Source organism: Cordyceps militaris (genome assembly GCF_000225605.1).
Source record: "Cordyceps militaris CM01 unplaced genomic scaffold CCM_S00003, whole genome shotgun sequence".
NCBI lineage: Eukaryota > Fungi > Ascomycota > Sordariomycetes > Hypocreales > Cordycipitaceae > Cordyceps > Cordyceps militaris.
Window position 1 is genome coordinate 3,612 of NW_006271971.1, and position 26,419 is coordinate 30,030.

Consider the following 26,419-nt stretch of genomic DNA (forward strand, 5'->3'; position numbering starts at 1 on the left):
TAACTTAGGAAGAGCCTATTAGGGAGGATTATAATCTATATTTATAGAATATAGTTATAAAAGACTCTAAATTATAACTAGAAATTTAGAAAGTAACTATAGAAAGCCTAATCTTTATTCCTAAAGAGACTATTTATAGAAGTAAAAGGATTAAAAGGAAGATTAAAGATAGCTAGGAGCTAGTATAGAAAAGGATAAAATTAGCCTTTACTATACTCTAATTACTAAAGACTATTACTAAAAAGAAGGAGTATATAGCTAATCCTTACTATACTAACCTAAAAAAATATAGTAATAGAGAATTATAGATATTATTTATAGTATTAAAATATATATTTTAAAATAGATAATTAGATAATAATTAGACTTAGAATATTAGAAAAAATAAGTAGTTATACTATACTAATAATTTACTACCCCTACCTTAGGGGTAGAATAAGATTAAAGGGTATACTTTTAAGACCTAATTTAGAGAAGTAGGTCTTAATAAAATATAGGCCTTTAATAAAATAAAAACCTAGACCTATAAATATAGAAATATTAAAAAGGGATATACTTTACCTCTTAAATAGGTATTTATATATAAATTTAATACTAATAGAGTCTTAATTAAGTATAAAGTATAAATTTATATATAAGGGGATTTATAGCTAATTAATAGTTAAGAAGAAATATATATAGCTATATTAGTAGTATAGACCTTCTAAATAATAATAGTACTTATAGTAAAATATAACCTTAATTCTTAATAGTTTAATATTAAAAATGCCTTTTTATATATTAGTAGATAGGACTTATTAAATAAAGTCCTATATAGGCTACTACTAGGATTCTAAGAAATAATAAACTTACTAGTAGATTTTAAAGAAGTAGATTATAATATCCTACTAAATTAAACACTTTATAGGTTATAAGACTTATTACTCCTCTAGTATTTAGAATTTACTAGTATATTAATAAAGCTAAGGCTTATATAATATAAAGAAGAACTATACCTCTTTTTTAATAAAGAGAGGTTAATATATATTATTTTCTTTATTAATAATATTATTATTCTAAGTAAGAAAGAAGCTATAAAGGAAAGGAATAAATTTACTTATAAACTACTCTAGAAATATAGAATATATAATTAAGGAGAGGTATTATAGTTCTTAGGAGTTAAGATTATTTATAACTAAAAGAAGAAAATAGTATAGCTCTCCTATAAAGTATATATAAAGAAGATTATAGCTAAGTTTAGGGTAAGTAGTCTTAATTAAGTCTAAACTCCTCTATTATAGTAGTAATTTACTAAAAGAATAAGATAAGTAATACTAAGAGAGGTAAAGAAATACTAAGAGATTATTAGGTTAATCCTATATATATTAATTATAATAAGAGTAGATATTATATTTATAGTATTAATACTATCTTATTATTTAATAAACCTATTTTAAATATATTTTAATATAGCTATTTATATTATTTAGTATCTTCTTAATACTAAGGATTACTATATTATATATAGTAAGAATAAAGAGGTAATTATTTTATAAATAGTAAGTAATACCTTATATACTAATAATTTAGATATAAGGAGATCTAGTTAGGGATTTATTATAATCCTTTTTAAAGGAATTATAGCCTAGAAAGTATTATATTAAAGTATAATAATAACTTCTACTATAGAAGCTAAGTTATTAGCTCTCTAGAATATTATAAAAGAAATAGTTATATTTAAGTGTCTTTTCTAGGAAATAGATATTATTCCTAAACTACCCTATGAAATTTTCTATAATAATTAATAAATAATTTATCTAGTTATAGCTAGAAATTAAAGAATTAATACTAAATTATAATATATTAATATTTATTATTTATAGCTTTAGTAAGAATATTAATATAGATTATTTAAGGTATTATATCTTCTAATAAAAGATATACTAGTAGATAGATTTATAAAGAACCTACTACTATAGTTATTTATTTATTTTTAAGATTTAATTAGGATTATAAAGTTTAAAAGTAATAAGAGTTTAATTTAGACTAAAACCTAATAATAGTATCTTTAGACGCTAATAGAAAAAAGGGGGATAAAAGATATAAGAAAGATATAAAATAATCTTATTATTTATTAATAAGATTTTTTACTAAATAATCTATAATAGCTTTATACTATTCTAATTTAGCTAAATAAGTATTAAATATAATTTTATATCTATAGAATAAGCTAAAAGACTTATACTTACTTATAGTTACTATTATCTTAAAAAAGGTTTAGGTGGAATTCTATTCCTTTTTATAAGCCTTAAGACCTACTAAAGTCTAGTATTATTTAATAGGAAGAGCCTTAATTATAAGCTTTTTTATAATTTTTAATAATATAGAAGTAAAAGAATTTATTTTATTAATAATTAAAAAACTAGTAGCTTTAAGATTATCTAGAAAGTTAATTTTTATAGCTAGAAGTTAAGGTAGAATATATAAAAAGAAAGGATTCTTAAAAAACTTAATTAGAATATAATTAAGAATAAAAGGATAAAAAGGAAGTATAAACTTAATAGCCTAATACTAAGTTCCTTTTATATAATATTTAAAGTAATAACTTATTAGCTTACTATAATAAAGAGAAGTAGTATTAATTAAGGTTATAATATAATAATACCTATAACTTTAAAGGTTTCCTATAAGGGAATATATATATATTATATATAGGACCTTATAAAGACTATTAAGAGTATATATAATAGTTTAAGTTATAGCTATAAACTTTCTTTAGGTTTTTAGGGATACTTAAGTATCCTCTTTAACTAAACTAGGGGTAGGGGAATAGTTATTAATATTATTTAAGCCTAAAGAGGTAGGGAATAATATAATAATATTATTTAAGTCTATATTATTAAGATTAAAAGTTAATAAAAAATAAAATAATTAAAAAGAATAGTATATACTCTTAAAATTAAATATAATAGATATACTATTTACTTCTTAAACCTCTATAGGAGTTAAAAGCTAAGACTACTTTACTAGATTTAAGTTATTAATACCCTATAAACGCTTTAAAGTAGAGATAGTATATTTAAAGTTAAGAATATTATTAAGATTAGAGGTTTCCTTATAAGTAGAAGAAGAATAAAGATAAGGTATATTAAAGATAATAAATAGAGGAAAAGAAACTAACCTTTTAAAGGATTAGAAGTAGTTTAAATACTTCTATATAATTATTAGAAGTGCCTTATTTTATATATTATAATAAGATTATATTACTAGAAAGTAGTATACTATTAAAGCTATTATTACTTTACTTTTAAATAATTAAAGAAAATAATATAGGTAAGTTAGTAAATATAGAAAGAAAAAGAGGATAAAGTAATTATAATAAGATTAGAAAGAACTATATATATAAAGGACTTAAATATTCTTTAATTTAATAAAAGTAGTTATAAAGGATTAATTTATTAAAGAATATTATTCTTAATTAAATTCTAAGATACTTTTTTAAAGTAGTATAGGTAAAAGAAGAATAAATCTACTTAAAGGGTATATTATAATTTAAGTAGAGATTATAATATATATAATTAGCTAGAGACCTACTTATAGTAGAAAGCTAGAAAGGGATAGTAGTATATAGATAAAGGAGTTAGGTTTAGAGAAACTAATCCTAATTACTAATAGAATTAAGTAATAAAAAGATATACTAAAAAAGTATAATTAGGCTAATTAGCTAGGCTAGAAAATAGGTATAAGAAGAAAGGAATTTCCCCTCCTAGTTAAGAAAGAATAAGGTAAAAATAGCTATAAGTTCTAATATATATTATTCTTTAACTCTACTATATAAAATTGCTCTTAGTTATAACTAGTTATCTAATGTCCATATCAGCCTGCTTATATAATTCATAAGATGTTGCAAAGATGGCAGGTTGTCCTATTTCTAAAAGGAATAACTATTAAGAAATAAGGTAGGTATTATAGTATAGATTTTCCTTGTAAAAAAATTCCGTCACTCCATCATGTACTCGAAAGACTCCCTCACTAACTCACCGATCGTTCTAGCCTGAGCCCGCCCTTCAGCCCCGGTCAGTTTCGCGACCACCTGAAAGTAGGCCACGAATGGCCACTTCCCGTCCTTTGCCGGATCCTGAAATACCTCGCCACGCTTCATGAAGACCAAGTGCTCGGGGACATATTGCATTAGGTCCTCTGTGGGCAGCTTTGCGCCCACAAAGGTGCCGCCCCGGTCAAGCGGGATGAAGACCACGTGTATGGGATACTGTGCGCAGTCCGGCAGCGGATGGCTCAGCGAGCGGATGACAGTCTTTAAGACCAGGTGATCGTCGTCATTTTGTGGTGCGGAAGGCGATGGTGACAGCGCCGCGAGCATATGATTGGCAAAGTAGTCAATCCCGTAAGTGTACTCAACTGCGAACGTCTCCTGGTGGCCTGGAACTCTTGGATTGATTTCGATAAGGAACACCTTTGGCTCGGAGGTCCTGACCATGTCGGACCGAGACCGCAGCAATTCCACCCCACTTGCAGTCATGACATACTTCATCTTGCTGTCCTGCACTCTAGCCTCTAAATGAAACACACCGTTCCTGAAACCAAGTCTTAGGAGTGTTTCGGTCAGATGCGATTTCAGCAGCGCAATCTCTTGCTCAGGCAATATCGACGGCATTATCGTTGACAGCTCAGCGAACGACTGAGACAACGCTGGTACCGGCGCCGAGATCTGAGATGGAAGCGTCGACGGCGATGCGACTTTTCCACGACTTCCCATGTCGTTTTGGAATATCTCGGCAGAGGATGGAAAGTCGTCGTTTATCTCGCCCCAAACGAGCTCTCCATCCATAAGGACAAAGTTTGCATCCACCTCCGGTCCCGATATGTACGGCTCTATGAGACTACCAATATCAGGGAATGTTTCTTCGTTTCGGCGTACAGCATCAAAGAGCTCCGGCTCTGACAGGACTTTGGTGACACCTTCCGAGGAGTATCCAGTGATCGGCTTGACAATGAGGGGATACCTAAGTGGGGACGCCAGGGACGCCAGCTGCCTCTTCATGTCCTCGACGCCTGTTACGGGGAGGATCTGGAAGCCGGCTGGAGGCGCAAACTCGCGTGTTCGTCTCTTATCGTGGCATATATCCATTGCCGCGGCCGGGTTCGTAAAGAGTCCCACCTTCTCAGCCGCCTTTGCAGTAGCGGGCAGGAGCATATCGGAGTAAGTTGTGATGTGATGTATTGGTCCCTTGCTCCTGGACAAGGCAGCGGCGATCCGATTTGGTAGGCCGGGGTCCAGTGTCAGATCACACGCAATGAACTCGTCACGCCACTCGTCAGCGGCCGCATCTTTTGTCCAGTGCCCCTCGCGATCTATAACCACAAGGTCGATACCAAGTGCCTTGGCAGCACGATAGATGCCTAGCGGCGCCGTAGACACATCTGGGTAAGGCTTTCCGTCAACCAGCGCCAGTCGCTTTCTGGGCAGGGGCTTGTCAACGATCCAGGGGAAAGAGAGTCGAGCTTTGACATCTGCTTCCAACGAAGCCATGACACGCTCAACAATTCCTCTATCAACGCCAGGCAGAGTTTTAAGGTATATGGCACCAACGGCCGCGCTCAAGGCGTGCTGGACAGTAAAGTCATCGTTGTACTCGAAAGCCTGGATATGCTGTCTCGAGGTGGTAAAGCCGGTGACCTTCTCGGCTAGCTGACAGGTGAGGAATCGTCGCTCGATTATATCACTGCGCACGATATAACCAGTAACAGCCGGCAAAAGAAGCTTCACCGCCGTGATCGAGGCACTGCAGCCATTTAAGCTCTTTTTTATCACGTCTTGAACGGAGCGAAAAGCCTCGCTCTGGCTGGCTTCGCCCCACGTTAGCCCTTTGTCATCTGAAGACGGGGCGTCGCCGGCTGCTAATCGTTTGACGCTGTTCCAATTACATGTATCCGACTGTGGTACCACAGGTGTATCCCGCGACCAGAATGAAATAGGCGTGAAAAGGAGGTCTAGCGTCAAGCAGGGCAAAACTTGTGTCTCGGTGGCCGCGGCCGGTGCGTTCGTCGGTGGCTCATTTATGTTCAGTCGCCAGTGACAGTAAAGATAAGCTGAAAATTGGATGATTAGTGGGCGATTTGGATTTTGGCTGTCAAGTTAATCTTGTGGGGTCCCTGTTACCTACCACGTTTATTATCATAATCGACCTCAAACGGCGCGACTCCAGCGGGATGATCCGATGAAGGGTGCTGAAAAGACACGTCAGCGTGTGCAAGAGACATTGCGAAGTCTGTCCTGCCAAGGGTAAACGTCGAGTTTCGAGGCTGGGGGTGTTTGCATGTGGCTGAGTGAGTGAATCTGTTCGCACAAGAAAGCGAGGGCCAGGCAGCTTTTATCAGCTACTGAGTAGACAGAGCCTTGTTCAGCCTTTCTCATCCTATAAATTATGCCCAGATGCTAATTATTAAGGTAGCTGCGGCTGTGACTCAGTCACACGGTACATCGGGACAGGTGGTCACAGTGGGTTGGTTGTGGGCGAGCTACTGGCCAGGGCTGCTAATCAAGCTCTGAGTCACCAATTGTTGCACAGCCAGAGGCCGTTGTTTGGCCAAAGAGGCTCCCACTCGTGGCCTCTGACTGGCTGATCTGACCCTGGTTTGACGGCACATCCCGTCCCCATTCAAAATCAAAGCTACCAATATGTAGATCTGTCATCTTATCTCCGGTTGCGGGATGACTTGTTTTGATGCTTGTTCCTGAGGATACAAGGCCGAGTGTACTTCCCCGACGACGGCGTGCACTCCCGGTACCAGTACCGGGTACCTCTTACCTAGCTCCAACCAAGAGGTTCGCATCAGTTGGCGGTGGTTCACTATCACGACACTGAAAACCACTCCCATCAGCGGCTAGGCTCGTTTTAGTGGTTGGCTTCCCTTTGGGATGCGCAGGGCGAGCGCAGTATCGACCCGGGCCATGGTGGGTCTCCTAGTGGATAGGTACTGGAGTGCCACATATAAGGTACCTAGGCGACTAACAAAGCTGCACACAGAGAAGCCCTAGAGCAGTCAAGTTCATTAATGTGAGCAAATGCGCCCATAAATTGTACCTCGGTGGAAACTTTTCATCAAGCATGCGGTTGTGGTCCAGGCAGGCACGACGAATATTCGCTAAAGGTCTCCCTCACTGTGCTACCTAGCGTATTCGGTGATGGTGGTGTTGTGATATAAAGGGGGATAGGCGCTACAAAAGTGTGGCGCGTCCATTTTTTGAGTGTCAACCACCAAATCGTCCTGCGACCGGCACAAGGGGCCGCCGACAATTTCCCGACGGCTTCCACCATGATGCACAGGAAGAGCTCATGAGAGGCGCCGCCCCTGTGATAACCCGCCCATTTCTGCCAACTGCAGCCCGACGCGACGGCTCGACAAAGGCCGCCAGCAATGGTAGTAGACGACGAATCTCTCGACACACCCGACACCCGACACCTCGAAGCTGAGACACGAAAGATTATCGCGAAAGAGAAGGAACGCATGACAACCCGAGCTGATGTGCTCCGCACCTTTGCAGAGTCCATCGCCACTTGCGCTAGAAAATTCGACCATGGCGATGCCCACGCCGTCGCCAACGACTTCACTGGTCCCTGCTCCGCCACTGGAACCAATTCCTCCACTCGGGAGAAACCGCAGGATTCAGCAACGCGGTGCCACAGCCTAAACTGCGGCCCGCCGAGAAACCACTTGCCAAACTGCCAACGGACAGCCAAACACCCCGCCGAAAGGCAGTGAGCTTCGCCGACGTCACCAAGGTAGCCGCGCAACAAGCCCCAGGGGACGTTCATATCGCTCCTCCACGTAGACAACCCATTGCGACCAACAACTACGCAGGCCGGCGAATCCTCCTCCGCTTAAAGGAGGGGTCTAGCTTCTTCGAGAAAAACAACTTCCAGATCCGCCTCGCACATAAGGAAGAGCTTACACTCGACACTAGTTACTGAGCTAGGAGACCTATATCTGGCAGAGACCTCTCTCTTCACCGTGTCGCCACCTGGACACCCGAATACACTGCGGATTTCGCTTCTAGAGTCAACTTGACTCCAGACAGTCAATTCGAACCAATCAGCAATGGCTTCGCTCTCATTTCACGGAAGCATTCCAGCTCCATCTTCACCTACACTGTCTACGTTTCCCTTTTCACCAGGAGGCAGGCCTGGCGGTGTTGCTAACTCAGTACCAACATGTGTTCACTATCCCACCAGACAGAACTTCAATTCCATAGGGTTGGCTATATCTCTCATCCTATGTGTGCCCTATTGGTCCCAATATTAGCAGCATCCCCCCGTAATGCCACTGCTGTTCTCAGTGATATTCTCGCCGATTCCCACGCTCGACAGAGCATTCACGCGCTCATTAGGCCCAGCAATCAGGATCTTGATGACTTGGCCCTCCTTGACCTTCTTAAACGCGTCCTCTGCCTGTGTGAAACCAACGACGCACGTGATAAGTTTCTTAATATCTACGCTGCCATTGGCCACCAGCTCAATAGCAAGTCGATAATCTCCAGGACCATATCTGAAGCTGCCTCGCACGGTGACCTCCTTCTGGCACAAGGCCATAATAGGAAAAGTAATATCTGCCTTGCCCATGCCACCCTGAACGTAGGTGCCTCCCATCTTTACAATATGCAAACTCGTTTGAATGCATGGTTCCGCCCCGCTGGCGTCAATGACAACGTCTGCACCCTTGCCAAAGTTGCATTGCTCGAGTAGGGCGTTCGCGTTCTCTTCTGGCGAAATGCGCTGGAATCGGTATGTGTGTGTGGCGGCTAGCTCTATGGCGAAATCGAGCTTTGACTGTATGATATCCACACTGACGACCTTGATAGCGCCAAAGGACCTGGCGACTGCTGCGCAGAGAAGACCGACTGGGCCGGCTCCCATGACCACAACAGTCGCGCCGGGTCTAACTCTTGCTTGCTGAACGATATGTACCGCAACCGCAAGAGGCTCGATTAATGCACCCTCTTGGAGGGAAACATTGGTAGGCAGCTTATAGCAGAAGTCGGACGGTGCAACCCAAAAGCCTGTAAGAGTGCCATCGTAGGGAGGGGTAGCCGCGAACACCATATCTGGGCAGAGGTTATATCGGCCAGCCAAACAGTCGTTACACCGCCGGCAGGGATAGCCGGGTTCGAGAGCGACCTTATCACCGGGTACAAGCGTCTTGACGGCGCTGCCGACCTCGACGACAGTGCCGGCGGATTCGTGACCTAGGACCATAGGCTCTTCGACCACGAAGTGGCCAATCCTGCCATGTTCCCAGTAGTGTACATCAGAGCCGCAGATACCCGTGTAATTGACGGCTACCAGGACTTGGTGGGCTGCGGAGATCTTCGGTATAGGTCGTTCGGCGAACTGAACGTCATGGGGTTTATTCAGGATAAACGAGAGGTTCTGTTAGGTTGGATATCAGTGTCAGTCATGCTGCCGAGGGTTTCAGGAGTGGGAAGCTAACACTTTTCGTCTCCGTTGATAAACTGGTGTTCTGCTCAGGAACTACCTCCTGGATTATAGATCCTAGGGCCATAATTTAGATAATATATAGGGATTGCGAACTGGCGGGATCATAGGATTTGACGGATTGTTTGGAAGGAAGTCAGAGGGGGGCAGATATGGCGTGGAAGTATAGACCGATAGAATCTAGGGTGGGATTAACCAGCTCTTGACAACGAAGATAAGCCAGGTTAAATAATTTTGAATGCGCAGTCCGCGGCCAACGTATACGTATTCACAAAATTCGTGCGTCCTCATCGCGAATTTTATTTGCTTGCAGTGCTACCTTCTACCCGGCGGGTCGATTAGCTGCTCTATACTGCTACCCTATTTATGCATATCTCCTTAGAGTCGGATCTCCTTAGAGTTCGGAGCTAAGAATAATTGGCCTAGCTCTGAGCTAGAATAGTTGTTGTGACGAATCAAGGCTTTCTCCGGCGGCTAAGAAAGGGTGGAGAGGAAAACGGACCGGGTCACGGGATCATTCCGACTTGACAATTTCCATTGTCGCAGATTTTCAACACAGTGGACGTACCGAGGTAGAGAGGGGCCTTTGATCAATTAGTAGGGAGGCACCATCAACACCATCATCGTCGTCATCGCATTCAGGGTAGACGGAGTTATCAACAATGTCTGCGCCCAGTGGGAACGGAACGTTGGGGTTGGATTCTGTTCCACCCACGACCCGGCGGATGCCTACGAGGGTCTCCAATGCTTGCCGCAGATGCCGTCGGAACAGAAGTCGAGTAAGTCTTCCCGGTGTGCCAAAATAGCCGCTGACCCAGAGTGTGCAGTGCGATTCTTATCGGCCATGCTCTCTCTGTTCTCGTGCCAATGTGCCTTGTGAGCCGGCACAGGTTGATGAGCCTTCCAGAGGCAAGGGCAGGAGTTGCAATCGGCGGGTTGGGGAAAATACGCGAAAGTGAGTGGTTCTACTCGAAGCTGATGTTCTTGCATGGTAACGGGTCAACGCGTCTGTTGAAGACGAGTTCAGTCCAGAGGCACCAGCGATGATAGCCAGGGCACAACCGTGCCGCCAACGCGGCAACCTTCGCTTCCTTCCGAGCACGATGTGGTTGACAGCGTTGGGGGACGGCCTGCAGGCACAAAGACGCCGGTACCAGCGGATCGACGCGGCTCATGGGTTCCCGTAGACTATGGAGAGTCAGAGTCGGCCATGGGTATCGCGCGCAAGGTCAGAACACTACTCCCACTACTTTCTCGATAAACACTTGCAAACATTGCGACAGATATACAGCCTTGGAAGCCAAAGTATTGACGACCACATAACCTCGGCCATTCCGGACGGAGGATGTGGAATGCGGAACCCTCGGAGAAGGACTGGCGATGAGCGCCTGCCAATATCTGCGATGCTTGGCAGCAGGTTCCCTGATCAACAAGCGATTCACTCGCTGTTAGAGGATTACTTCGAGTCCGTCCACTGGTTTTCGCTGGTTATATACGAACCAAAATTCCGGCAGCGTCTGTTGTCAATCAAGGACGGCTACGCGTACCCTGCCGATGCGCCGTTTCTAACCTTGCTGTCGATGACTTTGTGCATGGCAGCTTGGTATCGGTCTAAGAGGGCCGTTCACAATGGTGGTGAAGAATGGCGCCTCTGGAGCGACGACTTGCTGAAGATTGTCGAGTCGCGACTTGTCCATGTGATGGATCAGCATTCGATTGCAGCAGTGCAGACATGCATCTTGCTGGGATCTCATCATGTTTACCATGGCCGGCCAAACTTGTCTTTCGCCCTTTTGGGAGCAGCTGTCAAGATGTCTCATGCCATGGGTCTACATCGTGATTTCACAGGTGGAACGTTCGGCGACATAGAAGAGCGCAAAAGAGTATGGTGGACTATCTATACCTGGGACAGGTATGAATCAGAGCATCTCGTTTCAAGACAATATTCTAACCAGCTAGGTTCGCTTCTATCTCATATGGACGGCCTTTGAGCATCAATGATGAGGATTGCAGTGTGGAAATGCCAACCGAATTCACCGAATCCCCATACTTTACCCAACAGTCGGTCGAACAGGGGCTACCAGACATCACCTACTCACCATATCAAACCGGACTGAGTAAACTGTACCTCGTCGCATCCCCCGCCCTAAAGAATATATTTGGCTCACTGTCGGTGCGGTCTGCCAAACAACATTTCGAGTCCACGTACGCTTCGCTGGTTAGCGAGGTGACGCAAAGGCTGCTTGTTTGGCGCCGCCAGTTGCCGCAGCACCTGTCCCTAGACCTAAACAAGGACCACCACTCAGGTAATACTGAATGGGGCAGTCAGGCATATATCTTACAGTCTCTTTCACTGCAGTTAACCTTCGACAACCTGCTGATAGTGCTTCACCGGCCGTTTTTGGCTCGCCAAGTTGAGAACTTGTCGATGAAGGCCTCAGCCCCATATACGAATGTACCTCAGTCTGGATCGCCTTCGGTACAATCGCAGACGTCGCCGCTTAACCCCCATACCGACGGCCTATCGCCCCGTGATCATGCATCATATGGGTGGGAAAAAAACGCGAGCTCAGAGCATTGGTGGAATGCAGCGGTTCGGACCGCGCGTGTGACCGAACTACCCCAACTTGCCCAACTCGCCACAGATAGCCATCTTGTTGCCTTTATGGCCCTGAACCTGTTTCACGCGGCAATAGTGCTCATTTTAGTCGCCCTTTCCGACCCTCTCTCCGATTCAGCCCAGGGTGTCAAACGGACTATTACCAAGGTATTTAGACTGCAGGAGCTTCTGGGTCAGCGCTCAGCGCTCTCGAGCCAGAGCAGCGTCGTTCTCAAAAATCTCATTGGTCTGCTTCTCCGGCGAGAGGCAGAAGCCATGCTTGGCCCAGTCACGTCGGCACCTGTAGTGGGCTCTCGTGCAGAGCACCAACTCAGGGCTGCGGACAATTCTGGCCACTTATCAGTTGAAGATACACTTCGGCTTCCCTTAGAGGCTACCCTGAGCACGAGAGACCAAAGCACTAACGACCAAGCCTGGCCGAACAGGGCTCAGCGCCTGAACGAGAGCTTAGCATCTGTTCAACGAAGTAAGGATTCTGCCTTTGCTGGATCTCGATGGCCGCGGAACAAAGCTGACACCAATATCTTGCAGTATTCCCAACAATCCAAGATGAACTGCCCCGATCTGATACAACAATGGTTTCGAGACAGGATGTGAATATTCAGGACGGCTTGTTGCCACTAACACAACAAGAATTTTGCCAAGTGCCATCTATACAATCAGATGGCTATGAAGAGCCTCACGGTAGTGAAGATCAGCCACAGATGGTAGATTATGGGGGAAATAGTCTCTTCTGGCTCTGGGATTCTAACTGGAGTGGCGATTATATGCAGTAAGCGGTTGAGCTTTAGTAGAACCGCGGTAGTTACGGAGCGATGAACTTCTCTTGTGTTCTTACACGATCTTGCCTGGTAGTGTTGCGTTTATGGACAAAACCCCCCGAGCAACAGGCGCGTCATGCTGCATCAACAGTGTGTCCCTTGTGCCGATCAGGGCAATCCCAGTCCTCCATCCGGCGGGTCAACGGCAACTCCGTATATTTACGGTTCCGGCGGGTCAAGGTTCCGCCGGCTCAATAGGTTCCGCCGGAACGCCAGCCCGTTGGCCACTAATCCCGTTTCTCTAAACGCCCCCATCCTGCAGTAACTTCGGCGATCCACCTTGGAGCTGTACAACCAATGTACAAACGGTACTCGACTGATGCAACTACTAGTGCAGCCATGGGATCAGAACGAATTCTATGCTCTCCAGGGTTCCCCCGTGGGGTTGCGGGCGGGTCAGTCCTAGTTCTCTAAATGTCAATGCTTTTCAGGTGTCTGTCTGCCTGCTCCAGGTCTATATAATCTGGGGCCCCAGGTTTCGTTTGATGGGGTGAGACAAGATCAACCTATTCTGTCTTCATTCTCAAGATACCTTGAAAACGTTCGAACGCATCACTTTACTGCCTCCGCTGCAGGTATGGACAAGCCACCGTCGCCGACCCAGACTGAGACAGTCCCGTCCCCTGGAGATGGTGACAACCTCCCTGTGGCCCCGGTCTCGTGGCTTGAATCCAAGCTCAAGCCAAAGACCATTCACCACCGCTATCCTTTCAGAGGAAAGCCTCTCCTTTGGATGACTTGCGCTTTTGGAAGCTTGGGTGATGCCTTGTTCGGTTATGACCAAGGTCCGTTGTCTACCACCTCATACCTGAGCCCTTGCATCTTGCATTCTTATACTGACGCCAAACCTAGGTATCGTTTCCGGACTTCTGGTAAACCCGGTGTTCCTCTCGAGGTTCTTCGGCGACTATGGCGGTGCTGACGGGACCGATGGTCACATTGATCCATCCGTAACAGGCATTCTCGTGGCATGTCTTCAGATCTCGGCCGCCATCGGCTCCCTTATTGCAGGTAGTCTCGGCGACATGATTGGCAGGAAAAAGTGCGTTCGTTTAGGCGGCTTCATCTACTTCGCCACCGCCTTTATTCAAGCGTTCGCTCCCGATTTCAAGACTTTCGTTATCGGCCGGACCCTTCAGGGCCTGGGCGTGGGTTTCCTCTCCATGACTGTCCCCGTCATTCAGACTGAGATTGCCGCACCACATCGTCGAGGCCTCATGGTGGGAGTCGAGTACACGTTTCTTATCGGTGGCTACGCGCTCTCAACTTGGGTTGACTTGGGCTTCTACTACCTTATCCCGAAGAGCGTGTCCTGGCAGGGCCCCTACTTCATCCAAGTAGGTTTGGCCTTCGTTCTGTTTGCCATGTCCTTCTTCCTCCCCGAAACGCCTCGCTGGCTCGCCCGCAACGGTTTCACCAAGGAGTGCCTTCAGACGGTCGCGGATCTTCACACTCCGGACGGTGATACGCAGGCCCATCACGTCCAGCAGGTCATGGTGGAGATCAAGGAGGCTGTGCGTTACGAGGCCAGTCTTGGACAATCGACATGGCTCGAGATGTTCACGCGTTATCGCAAGCGCACCCTCGTTGGAATCACGGCACAGATGTTTGCCCAGCTCAACGGAATAAACGTCATCTCCTTCTACCTACCCACGACGCTCGCCAACGCAGGCCTCAGCGTGCAGAAGTCTCTACTCTACACGGCTGCTAATTCAGTCCCCTACGTCGCCGCTACGATCCTCACCTGGTGGCTGGCCGATAAATGGGGACGACGCCCGCTATTGATCCTCGGTGGTAAGCTTACATGAATTGCTACCCAGCATGCTTGCATCCCAGGGAAATCGCTGACTGAATAACAATGACAGGCATCCTCATGGCTATCGCCCTTTGTGTCGTCTGCGCCTTCACTGAAGCTCATATTTCAGACCCCAACACTCGTGCACACGGCATTTACGCTTTCGTTATGATATACAACGCCATCTACGGCTTCACCTGGGGCCCTATCCCTTGGTTGCTCCCGGCCGAGATCTTCCCGCTGCGAGCCCGAAGCAAGGGCATGGCGCTGGCTACCTGTTCAAACTGGATGTTCAACTTTGTGATTGGCATGTCAGCGCCGGGCGCCTTCGCGGGCATTGGGGGTTACTACTATGTAATTATCGCGGGATTTTGTCTTATTTCAGTCGCACTGGCGTATTTCTTTTACGTCGAGACTGCCAACCACACACTTGAGGAAATCGCGCTGGCGTTTGGAGACAAGGCCTTTGCGGCGGATGATGAGACTGTTGTGGCGACGGCGCATCTCGGCCGTGAGACTGAGGAGAGAAAGTCGGCTCTGGTTTAAAGGGGAGAGGCCGTGGTGTATGTGACGATGCAGCGGAGGGTGTGAGGGGTTGGTCCAGCATGGCACCCAAGTTCAGGGCGCATCAAAGTATAGTCGGGCAGCTATGTACTCTTTTATACACACTACCTTGCCTCTTTACGAATAATTAGGTCGAACTATTGGGACCGATAATCGGATCAAGGCAATAGTAGCGACTAAGATAAAAGGTAACCCGTTTTCTAGGAGAAGTGGCGTGCGTGAGATTTGGGAAGTATTATTATCTGCAGCAGAGCAAATTGCGAGGCGTAATTATTAAGAAGCACTATAATACTATGTCGAGTAGGAGTTTTTTTTTTTTTACACTAGCTATAATTGGACGCCCCCCGCGGGGGCATTGCCCATTTTATACAGAAGACGTGACAAGTTATGGCCGCTCACTTCTGGCGAGCACATGAAAGGGAACTTGCTCACACTGGCCAATAATATCGGACGGCGGAGCATGTGATCGTTTTTACGCGAGTTTTTAAAAGATATAAAGCTGGCTTGATCGTACCACTTTCTTGTACTCTGAGGCCTCACTTCTCCCCCCAATCTATCTTCTCAAATCTGCCAACAGGGGTCAGGCCGTCTCTGTGATTCCAAGGTGTTTAACAAACCAGTCTGTCATTCCGGGTCTCGATATCTTCTTTAGACGACAATGTGACTAAATGCGGCGTAGCCAGCACCATTACGGCAGAAAAAATAAGCCCGCCTCTGAATTTACCCTCGATAGAATGGGGTTGACAAGACCATTTGCAGTTGTCGCAAGAGTGACAATACTTTTGGCTTTATTATACCTAGTTAGGTTTTCCACCCTCCCGTTAATGCAGAAACGTGCTGCTGGCTCGCCCCAGCATCCCATTCCTAAACATATCCCTAACTTTTAGCTAGAGGTGGTGGCAAACGACTCTTATTTATAGCGGGTTTCGTCAGCACCCACCTAGGCTAACTATCACCAGACCGCCGCAATTCACTACCTGGGAGGGGGGCAAGGCTATAGGCACTAACAGTCGAGCCACGTTATTATGAATAAGCTAGGGCTTTTGAAAGATTTGTACATGACTCACTATTATTAAATACAGTATAGTAAGCCTTACCTACTTATTGGGGATTCTACAGGGTTCTTTAATTCAGACTTATCATATTAAACTCTGAGAGTTGGCCCGCCAGTTGATCAAGTTCATTCTCGTCAGGTCCCACATTCTTGACTAAATGCATTACAGGTTGTACTTGAAAGTGTCATCGTAATCACACACCTCATCCTTCTCTCCCTGTTCTCTACCTGTAGATGGCTCACGTGCGGCAAGACGCTCGACACGCTGCTTGTTCACGTAGTGCAGCGCCAAGGCATTGACGCAGACGAGCAGCATGGCAAAGCCTGCAAAACCCATGGTAATGCCAGTGCCTCTTACGTAGCGAGGCGCTGTCTGAGCAGTGAAAATTTGGCCGACGACGATACCGGATGAGTTTCCGACACTGAAGGTGACGCCGAGGGCGGTTGCACGTTTGTAGTGGCCGGCAAAGTTGCTATTGAGCCACACAATGGAAAGACCGGCCTGTAGATATTAAATATGATTAGTCCCGATTATAGATCACGAAATGAAATTTGAAAGAACGTACAGTAGCATAGACACCGCAGCCGATGATGAAGACGGCGGCATAACGGGCGCCAAGAGCCTCAGTACCTAGATTGATGGAATACCCGATGATGAGGAAGAGACAGGCACCAAGAATGAAAGGAGCTCGCAGACCAACACGATCCGACAAGAGGGCGATAATAACGTAGGATACCGTGGCCCACAGATAAACAGGGACGGTGAGAAGCTGTGCGTGGACGCTGGTGTATCCGAGACCGCGGATGATGGCCGGCAGGAACGTCATGAAGCTAAACAGCGAGAGCGAGACGGAGAATTCGAGAATCGAGTGCAGGTACATTTTCGGGTCCTTGAAGGCGCTGAGGATCTTGGGCCATGAAAACGCTTCGTTCATCGACAGGTGAGGGTTGAGCTCGAATCGAAGGCTGATGACACGACGTTCCTCTTCGTTCAGGAACCATGCCGTCCGAGGATCCTTGGGGAAGACAGCGTATATGACGGGAACCAGGACAATGGTCAAGAGTCCCTCAATAATAAACAGCCAGGACCACGAAGGCAGACCACCAGCGTGAATGTTGGAAACAGCAGAAGCAAGCAGACCGCCCACGGCGCCGGCAAAGGCACTGAAGCCGTACATTATGGCTGACCGAAGGGACATCTCTGACCGCAAGTACACCATGCCAATGTAAGCGTTAATGCACGGGATCAGACCAGCCTCGAAAAAACCAATGAGGAGTCGGCAAGCATACAACTGGTTTGCATTCTTTATAAATCCCATTCCGAGGCAAACGACGCCCCAGCCGAGCATGCAAAATGAGAGGAGATTCTTGGGTCCGACAACTTTGAGGGCGATGGAGCACGGGGCCTCGAAAGCAACGTAGGTGGCGAAAAAGAGGGTGACAGCATTGCCGAACTCGTTGCCCTTGAGGTTCAGGTCCTTAGGGAGGCCCATGATGTTTGTGTTTCCCTGGTCGATGGTCAGTCTGTCATTCATCCGCCGGTTCAAACGGTCTGGGCAAGACTCACGAGGTTGTTGCGGTCGAGGTTGGCCAACAGGTACATGATACCGAAGCATCCCAAGACGACAGTATCGAGCTTGAGCATCGCCTTCTTGTGTATCTTGGGATCGATCATGTTACACTGCTCGATAGCCTCAAGGGAAATGCCTTCTGCTGTCTGAGGTTTAATGACCTGGTCGGTCTTGCTTTGTTTCTCCGACTGCATGATGGGGACTATCACTCGACGTTGTTTGTCAAGGAAGTAGGAGGGGAGAAGAAGAAGAATAGCTACACTGCAGTTAAATGATTAACAGAGATCAATTAGGTAAAGGAGGAAAGAATGGAAGACCTTGAACTGTGCCTTGACTTTGTACTTCAAGGATTACAAGCGACCCCGAGCCGTTGAATCGGGTGATATATCTTTGGAGAAACCTGGTTAAAAGCCCTCGAATCGATTATCTTTGCCAATATGCCAGCTTGTATTTGCGCCGCCTCCTATACAACTTGTAGATAGACCAACTGGTTGAGTAGCGTTGTCCTTGGAGCCCGGCCAAGGCTGTTTACGCGGCACTTCATGTAGCGCTACCGCGATAATAGAACAGTACCGATAACCATCCAATCTTGCGATCAAGAGAACAGAGTGATTAAATGATAAAAGAATGATAGACTGATAAGAGAACGATTAACTGATTTAAGAAAGGAGTGATAGTCAATGAGTGGCTGAGTCACGGACTTTCGCCGATGAGGGCGTGGCGTCTCTTATCGCCCGACGGGAACCCTTGCCCCCCACCCTACAGAGAGGCAACGCAACCTTATCCTGTCTCGGGTCTGCTTTCGGTTACAAGCTTGACGGGGGAGATGCGTTTGCCCGAAAAGACTTGTTGTTTTTTATCAGAGATGCCCGGGGGAGTTCCCTGTCTAGCCACAATGCCCTGAAGGGGGTCACGAGTTGGTCATTCTGATGGTAGGCTCAGCTGAAGTCTTTAGTGGGCTCATTAAGTGAGCAATGTACCTTGAGATGTGTTGCTTCGGCTTATACGGCCAATTGACTGGTCTTCGGCCGGACTCTGAAGGTCAAGCCCTCCCCGGGCAACACAACTTTACTATTCGCCGCGCGTTTCCTCGGCCGTTGCAAAATTTTGAGATTTAATTCAAGTTTTCTTGTGGCATGCCGTGCCTTTGATCTTCCAAAGCATAATCTTATTTAAGGTATTTTCGTGCCATTAAATAGGTGGTGCTACTATTTATACCCCACGCCTTCACGCTACTTCGTCTGGCGACTCAGTTGTTGTATTGACACCGAAACTTATCAACAGCCTTGTGCAAAAGTCGCAACAATGGGTCTCGAGGATAGAAGCGCCGAATACGACGTCGTGATCGTAGGCGGTGGCCCGGTTGGTCTTCTAATGGCATACCAACTGCAACGTTTCGGTGTCACTGCCTGTGTTCTGGAACAGCACGAGAAGGAAACGCAAGATGCATATGGTCGCGCAATCGCTCTGTTCCCCCGCACGACCGAGCAGCTTGACCAGCTTGGGCTGGTTGAGCCAATGCTTCAGCTTGGGTTCGCCTGCCGGACCAGTGTGACTTACAAGGATGGCGAGAGAGTGTAAGTGTGCTCTGTACTCGTGATTGAAGTCGTCTGGCTGACAACGATACAGCGTTCCCGGACGAGTCTGGACATTCATGGAGAACATCAAGGACACAGCCTATGACTTCGCACTGGTGCTCCGCCAGATGTACACTGAAGAGATCTTTCGCGAGAAGCTAGAGTCGCTGGGAGGCTCGTACTACCAAACGATGCAATGCATCGACTTCAAGATTGATGAGTCTGCGCCGTTCAACTCGTATGCGGTCACAAGCACATTTGAGGATAAGAGGACAGCAAAGACGTTCCAGTTGAAAAGGTACGACTGGTGCAGTAGGTGTTGCATCTGAATTGGACTAACATTTCCTAGCAAGTATCTGATCGGTGCAGATGGCGGTCGCAGTTTCGTTCGGAGACATGCGGATATTCCCTTCGAGGGCGACACGTCAGAAGACAAGTGGATTCGCATCGACGGAATGGTAGAGACGGACATGCCATTGAACCGGTCGTACGGTGCCATCGAGAGCAAGACTCACGGCAATATCCTCTGGGCCCCGCTCGACCATGGCGCAACTCGCATCGGATATGCGTACAGTGCGGAGATTGCAGCCAAGTATCCGAATGGAGTGACGCAGGAGGTTGCCGAGAAGGAGGCAATTGAGGCAATGAAGCCTTTCAAGGTCAAGTTCAAGGAAATTCACTGGTGGACGCTGTAAGTCCCTCGGGCTAAATGGCAATGGCAGGCCGAGAAACGATGCTGACGTGTTTAGATACACCATCGGCCAGCGCATCGCAAAGTCATTCACGGCAAAGAGCAACCGCGTCTTTCTTTGTGGCGACGCTGCTCACACGCACAGCAGTGGCGCAGCGCAAGGCCTCAACACCGGCATCCACGACGCTGTCAACCTAGGCTGGAAGCTCGCGTTGCAGATCCGAGGCCTCACGCAAAGCTGCGTCCTCGAAACGTATTCTCCCGAGCGCATGTCGGCGGTGCAGAGGTTGATCGACTACGACAAGGACATCTCGACGCTCATGTCGTACAAGTGGCCAGCATGGTATGACGGTGACAAGAATGCCGATCCGTACCTGTTGCTGGGCGAGATATTCAACCAGGCCGCGTCGTTCAACACTGGCCTTGGTATATCCTACGCAGCGAATGTTGTCAACCAGACCTTGACGTCGGAGGAAAAGCCAAAGCTCACAATCATAGCGGGGAGCCGACCACCAGACGTCCATCTTCACACGCCGGGAACTAACCAGAAGGTGCGCTTCCAGCAAATCACCAAGAACGTCGGCAAGTTCTTCGTCGTGGTCTGCCTGGGAAACACGGCTGTCACGAGGCCCCGTCTCCTCGACCTGCGCGCCGCCTTTGCAGACGCTGCGAGCAACCCTCTGCGGAATCACGAGGCCATTTCGTGGCTGACGATCAGTCCCGCGGTCGGCTGCTCACCATACGAAGCTATCGGCATGAAGCCCTTTGGCGACATGTTCTACGATCCAGCGAACGAGGCGCATGACAAGTTTGGCGTGGAGGCCGACGAGGGCGCGGTGTTGATCTTGAGACCTGATGGGTTGGTGGGTGCTGTTGGGCCGATCGATGGGGTTTGGATTAGGGGATACTTTGCTGGGCTGTTGAACTTGAACTTGAAAGAAATTGGGGCGAGTCAAGCGGCGTCAGATTCGGGCATTAGTATTTAGATGCACTGTATTGAATCAAAGTCACGAGCCGGTCGTGGAGACACGAGCAACAGATGTGTATGGATCCAAATTGAATGTGATGGTGCTAATAAAGGAGAACTGGTGGCGTGGCTGGGATAGGTGATGTAACATGTAACGGGGGCGGAGTCAGCCAGTGGGTGGGCATGGGGGCGTACTGTGCCTAACAAACTCGCTACAGTTAGTGTCATATAGGCTTTCAGAGAGTTCAGGGCACCCAAGTTATCAGCTTAAAGTAATAAACATGGCTAGTGACAACTCGATATAGACAATCTTAGTGACATCTGAAACTGTACATTCCTCGTATCGTAGTATTGCTAACAGCGCTGCCCGCCGCTATTACTATCAGCTTATCATTTGGGCCGCTCTCCACGCCCAGGTAGCGGAGTGTCATCCCTAGCCGCGTTCATTTGAGAAAACGGGCGTTGGACTTCTGCACCCTTAGTGATTAGCATTTACCGGATACGGATGACGGCGGTGCTAACGGCCGATGCGATCCGCGTCGGGGGCGCGTCTCCGTCAATAACTTTCCATTTCTTTTATCTCTAGGCATTGCTATGTAATGAAACGACACGAGCTTGATCGGTAACCGAGATGTACAATAAATTAAAGCTCTGTCCCTCCAATCTACCCGCCCCCCCTCCATTGGACTCTGTCATTGTACAACACGAAGCATCATTCTATTAGCCACCCAATTGTGACAGACTCATCCCATCATGACTCTCATCCCAGCTCGGAGAGCCGTCGCCTTCACCATCGAAGCTGGCCAAGAGGTGAAAATCACAAACACCTTTGGCAAACAGGTCCTCGACTTTTGGGCATTTAATCCCCAAGATGCAAACGATTTCCTGTCCATGGTCCACACCAGGACTGTTCTTCGCAAAGTCTCGATTGCCAAGGGCGATAAACTCTACAGCACGCGCAGGAAGCCGATCTTGACTCTGGTAGAAGATACGACAAAGGGCGTGCACGACATGATTTGGTCAGCCTGCGACGCGCAGAGGTATCGTATGCAGGGTGTTGAAGGGTACCATGACAACTGCACTGATAATATGCACAAGGTCAGTACATACAAATCCATGCCGCATTAATTGTGATGGCGGTGAAAAGAAAATAAATGCCCTCTTTGCTAAAAAGAAAAATCATCAGGTCCTTCACGACAAGTTCCCGGACTTCCCAATGGCCGCCGACTGGGTGCCTGACCCTCTCAACCTCTTCATGAACATCGCCATCGACCACCACGGCGGCCTCGACATTCGTCCACCAACCAGCGAAAGAGGTCAATACGTCATCATCAAGGCCGAGACTACTCTCCTAATTGTCATGAGCTCATGCCCTCAGGATATTGATCCTGTCAATGCCGGTATGCCCACAGACTGCGACTACGAGATCGTCGGCGCTTCTCAAGCTGCTGAACCATCTCTGGCACTCACACCGTCTCTGTCTTCTCGACCGCCGCCCAGTAAAGTCAAGGTCGCCCTTTCAGTCGACTTCGATGCCGTGTCGCATTGGCTCGGCACAGGCTGTCACGCGGATAACAACATGGCTGATTACTCTTCCGGCATTTTCGCCGGCCAGGTCGGTGTGTACCGTCTGTTAGACATGTTCAAGAAGAATGGCGTCGCAGACAAGATGACCTGGTTTATCCCGGGACATACTACCGAGACCTTTCCAGAGGCTGCAAAGGCCGTGTTTGAGTCTGGGGCTGAGATTGGGCTTCATGGGTATGCGCATGAGGGAATTGCGCAGATGACTGAGGAGCAGGAGAAGGATGTTCTTCTCAAGTGGTACGTACCTCACAATTCTCACATTTCAATCTCAGCCGTGAAGCTAAACAAGCAACTCGCAGTATCGACGTCGCCGAGAAGCTTACCGGCAAGAAGCCTCGTGGCTACCGCGCTCCCATGTACACCATCCGCGAAACCACCGTCAAGCTCCTCCGTGAGCACGAGTTCCTCTACGACTCTTCCCTCATGCACCACGACTCGCAGCCTTACTTCACTCCCGCCGACCTTCCCATCAAGCCCATTGACTTCAGCCAGCCCGCCTCGTCATGGCTCGAACCCTCACCAATCACCTCCCAGGGTTACCCAGCCGAGGGCCTTCACCCGTTAGTCGAACTGCCCTGTGGCTGGTATAACGAAGACATGATGCCGATGATGTACCTCCCTCACCTGGCGAATAGCATGGGCTACGTCTCAACGCGCGTGGTGGAGCAGATGTGGAAGGACAAGTTTTTGTGGCTCTGGGAGACGGGCTACAAGGAGGGCGGCGACGCGATGGACTTTGTCTTCCCGATCCTGGTGCATCCGGATGTCAGCGGCTTGGCACACATTATCGGCATGATTGACAGGTTTATCCAGTGGTTGAAGAGCTTTGGAGACTCGGTAGAATTTTGTAGGTGTGAGGATATTGCCGAGGCGTGGCTGGCTGAGCAGCAGGGGAAGGAGAAGAGGTAGACATTTTCTTCTGCACGCGAATGAGCAAGATTTTGTACAAGTTTCCAGATTGGGACCCGAGCTTTTGGAGTGGTAAATAGGAACTGAAAGGATAACTATTTCTATGATTTGCTAATTAAAGCGTGTGTGCTGTAAGATCCCCAAACTCCACGTCTCCCCGCCTGAAAACTTAGGTTAGACTCCCTAATCATGGTCCGCAACTCGCATACCTGAACTCTCTTTCGAACTGTAATTCGCACGGGATGTCTGTTGCAGCACTGTAGGCATGATATACTGTCTCTAAACACAAAAGGCGCCCGAAAAAAACGCTATAGATACATCTGTATGTCTATGTTGGCTGTATACAACCTGTTGGGTGACAATGGTTAGCTACGGACTCTGCGAGATTAATTTCAGCCACAGGTAATCGATTGCAGTACCTGGCACAGGGGAACAATTTTAACAGCTACAGGGGCTCATCATTAGTGCTACAGGGGCTTAGCTTTAGCAGCTACGGGTAATTATCTTTAGGTATTACCCACCTCCGTCGCGGCTGAAAAAAATACAAAATCGCCCGAGATCCAGGTAAACCCCCGTTCCCCGACGGCCAACGAGTTGCCCACCAATCCAATGGCTGCCATCAGATCAAGTCTGATAATGCGAATCACAAGCGCGGAACTGTAGCGGGCCGTCTTGGAGAGACTACAGATGAAGTGCCCGCCATTCCCCGCCATTCCCCGCCGGTCACTTATCTGCTGCATCCACGAAGCTGGGCCGGGGCAAGTATGTGGCTTGGACTTCATAATTCGTGGTCATAAATCGGGCGATTTGCCCAACGGGTCGGTTTGGCCGATACTATCTAGAGTATGGCTCTTCCCCGCGGTGGCCGGCTTGAACATTGACTTGTTTCGGCTACCCTGAACCCCCCTCTAATGATGCAAGACTACGTCTTGTAGTTGGAATAGATTATAACCCTTAGTTCAGACCAGGAGGTGGAGGGGGCTGAGCTCGATCGCATCTTTTGTTCCTCTTCAATGTCAATCTCTCTTATTCTCTCCAAAATGGCTACTCGTACAACCACTGTCATGCCAGCGATTCAAGTCCAAGGCCAGAGGGCATACCATGGCCTCAAAGTCAATGGCAGCAGGATGCTCGAGACCCTGCACAAAACCTGTGACTTCGGCAAGGCGCATCCATGGGGCGAGTAAGTTAAACATTACCTGAATACAGGTGGTCTGTCTCGCATAAAAAAACCTCCAAAGGGCGCGGCAAAACAAAAACCCCCAGCCTACTAACTGGTTGTCACTGCAGACTTGCCACAGAGACTGGCATGGCCCGACTCTCCCTCAATGACGACGACAAAAAGGTTCGCGATTGGTTGCTTGGCGAAGCAGAATCCCTTGGATGCAAGGTGACTGTCGACCAGATGGGCAACATGTTCGCGGTCAGGCCGGGAAGGTCCAAGGACGCGGCACCGGTCATGATGGGGTCGCATCTCGATACGCAGCCGACCGGTGGGCGATACGACGGTATCCTTGGCGTCATGGCTGGACTCGAGGTGTTGAGGACGCTGGAGGATAATAAATGGGAGACTGAAGGGCCAGTTGGTTTGGTGAATTGGACAAAGTAAGTGCCCTTTCTTTTACTATCATCACCACTGTTTTCTTCACTCTTCTCTCTGGTCTATTCCACGCCTCACTACCGTCTATCCTTATCATGGACGCATATTGTTCGGTGAAATTTTGGTGCTAGCTAACACCTCTCTCTCTCTCCAGCGAAGAGGGCGCTCGCTTCCCCATCGTCACCGTCGCCTCCGGCGTCTGGGCCGGCGCCATCCCCCTCGAAACAGCATGGAACCTCACTGAAGTAACGCCCCCCGCTGGGAACACTCCCCAAAACATGAAACAAGAGCTCTCCCGTATCGGATACCTCGGCGACACACCAGCGTCGCACACTTCCTTTCCGATCGGGGCACACTTTGAGCTTCACATTGAACAAGGTCCGATTCTCGAAGATACAGCACGGAAGATCGGCGTTGTCACGGGTGCACAGGCGCATAGCTGGTTCGAGGTCGTCGTGTCGGGGAGCGATGGCCACGCGGGCACGACGCCGATGAGTATGAGGCAGGATTCCGTGCTGGCGGCGGCCAGGATGATTGTGGCGTCGAATGAGATTGCGAAGCGACATCAAGGACTAATCACCACCGGCATCGTTGGTGGGTTGCCTGGTAGTGTCAACACCGTGCCGCACACGGCCAAGTTCACGCTCGATGTGAGGCATACCAGCGATGCGACGCTGGCCGAGATGGTAGAGCAGTGTCACGCGCAGTTCGAGGAGATTGCAAAGCACAACTCCGAGAGAGGTGTCGAGGTTTCATGGAAGACCTTGACGGAGAACAAGGCTGTCGTCTTCCACCAGGATTGCGTCAAGGCCGTCGAGGAGGCCGCCGAGGAATATTGCTCACAGTTGCCCAATCATGGAGATGCAGTAGAGAGCAAAAGATGGCAGCACATCACCAGCGGAGCTGGCCATGACTCTTGCCACGTGAACAAGATCTGCCCTACTGCCATGATCTTCGCGCCGACGAGGAAGGGGAGAAGCCATACGCCAGATGAGTACTGCCCAGCGGGAGATTGCGTTGCTGGAGCGCAAGTGCTGCTTGGGGCTGTTTTGCGCTACGATGCGTCGCGAAACCTAGCATAGTAGTAGGAATTGTATCATGTTCGCATACTGTGTGATTTAGCCTGCTAGTTTCGTACCTCGTGAATCGTACGCATGTTTCTTGAGCGT

General features: G+C 47.7%; 9 protein-coding genes across 9 annotated transcripts; 6 read left to right on the forward strand and 3 right to left on the reverse strand.

Annotated features, from left to right (window-relative positions):
• Window positions 1-3,979: 3,979 nt before the first annotated feature.
• Window positions 3,980-6,261, reverse strand: CCM_03619 (ATP-grasp fold domain containing protein; the record flags this gene model as incomplete). Its single annotated transcript, XM_006668770.1, has 2 exons — window positions 3,980-6,090; window positions 6,165-6,261. The coding sequence occupies 2 exons, from the start codon at window positions 6,259-6,261 to the stop codon at window positions 3,980-3,982; spliced, it is 2,208 nt and encodes a 735-aa protein (XP_006668833.1).
• A 1,158-nt stretch (window positions 6,262-7,419) lies between these two features.
• Window positions 7,420-7,973, forward strand: CCM_03620 (uncharacterized protein; the record flags this gene model as incomplete). The annotated part of the gene is made up of 2 exons (XM_006668771.1): window positions 7,420-7,615; window positions 7,666-7,973. 2 exons carry the CDS (start codon window positions 7,420-7,422, stop codon window positions 7,971-7,973), a joined length of 504 nt encoding a protein of 167 aa, XP_006668834.1.
• A 327-nt stretch (window positions 7,974-8,300) lies between these two features.
• On the reverse strand, window positions 8,301-9,561 carry CCM_03621 (xylitol dehydrogenase; the record flags this gene model as incomplete). Its single annotated transcript, XM_006668772.1, has 2 exons — window positions 8,301-9,428; window positions 9,490-9,561. 2 exons carry the CDS (start codon window positions 9,559-9,561, stop codon window positions 8,301-8,303), a joined length of 1,200 nt encoding a protein of 399 aa, XP_006668835.1.
• Window positions 9,562-10,897: 1,336 nt separating this feature from the next.
• CCM_03622 (C6 transcription factor, putative) lies at window positions 10,898-12,711 on the forward strand (the record flags this gene model as incomplete). Its single annotated transcript, XM_006668773.1, has 2 exons — window positions 10,898-11,406; window positions 11,508-12,711. 2 exons carry the CDS (start codon window positions 10,898-10,900, stop codon window positions 12,709-12,711), a joined length of 1,713 nt encoding a protein of 570 aa, XP_006668836.1.
• An 801-nt stretch (window positions 12,712-13,512) lies between these two features.
• On the forward strand, window positions 13,513-15,276 carry CCM_03623 (MFS sugar transporter, putative; the record flags this gene model as incomplete). The annotated part of the gene is made up of 3 exons (XM_006668774.1): window positions 13,513-13,720; window positions 13,788-14,729; window positions 14,801-15,276. 3 exons carry the CDS (start codon window positions 13,513-13,515, stop codon window positions 15,274-15,276), a joined length of 1,626 nt encoding a protein of 541 aa, XP_006668837.1.
• A 1,157-nt stretch (window positions 15,277-16,433) lies between these two features.
• CCM_03624 (nicotinic acid plasma membrane transporter (predicted)) lies at window positions 16,434-18,113 on the reverse strand (the record flags this gene model as incomplete). The annotated part of the gene is made up of 4 exons (XM_006668775.1): window positions 16,434-16,502; window positions 16,551-16,850; window positions 16,915-17,856; window positions 17,916-18,113. The coding sequence occupies 4 exons, from the start codon at window positions 18,111-18,113 to the stop codon at window positions 16,434-16,436; spliced, it is 1,509 nt and encodes a 502-aa protein (XP_006668838.1).
• Window positions 18,114-19,224: 1,111 nt separating this feature from the next.
• On the forward strand, window positions 19,225-21,173 carry CCM_03625 (2,4-dichlorophenol 6-monooxygenase, putative; the record flags this gene model as incomplete). Its single annotated transcript, XM_006668776.1, has 4 exons — window positions 19,225-19,496; window positions 19,549-19,808; window positions 19,866-20,187; window positions 20,219-21,173. The coding sequence occupies 4 exons, from the start codon at window positions 19,225-19,227 to the stop codon at window positions 21,171-21,173; spliced, it is 1,809 nt and encodes a 602-aa protein (XP_006668839.1).
• A 734-nt stretch (window positions 21,174-21,907) lies between these two features.
• Window positions 21,908-23,650, forward strand: CCM_03626 (uncharacterized protein; the record flags this gene model as incomplete). The annotated part of the gene is made up of 3 exons (XM_006668777.1): window positions 21,908-22,252; window positions 22,341-22,978; window positions 23,041-23,650. 3 exons carry the CDS (start codon window positions 21,908-21,910, stop codon window positions 23,648-23,650), a joined length of 1,593 nt encoding a protein of 530 aa, XP_006668840.1.
• Window positions 23,651-24,690: 1,040 nt separating this feature from the next.
• CCM_03627 (hydantoin utilization protein C, putative) lies at window positions 24,691-26,332 on the forward strand (the record flags this gene model as incomplete). The annotated part of the gene is made up of 3 exons (XM_006668778.1): window positions 24,691-24,833; window positions 24,941-25,255; window positions 25,405-26,332. The coding sequence occupies 3 exons, from the start codon at window positions 24,691-24,693 to the stop codon at window positions 26,330-26,332; spliced, it is 1,386 nt and encodes a 461-aa protein (XP_006668841.1).
• Between the last annotated feature and the right edge of the window lie 87 nt (window positions 26,333-26,419).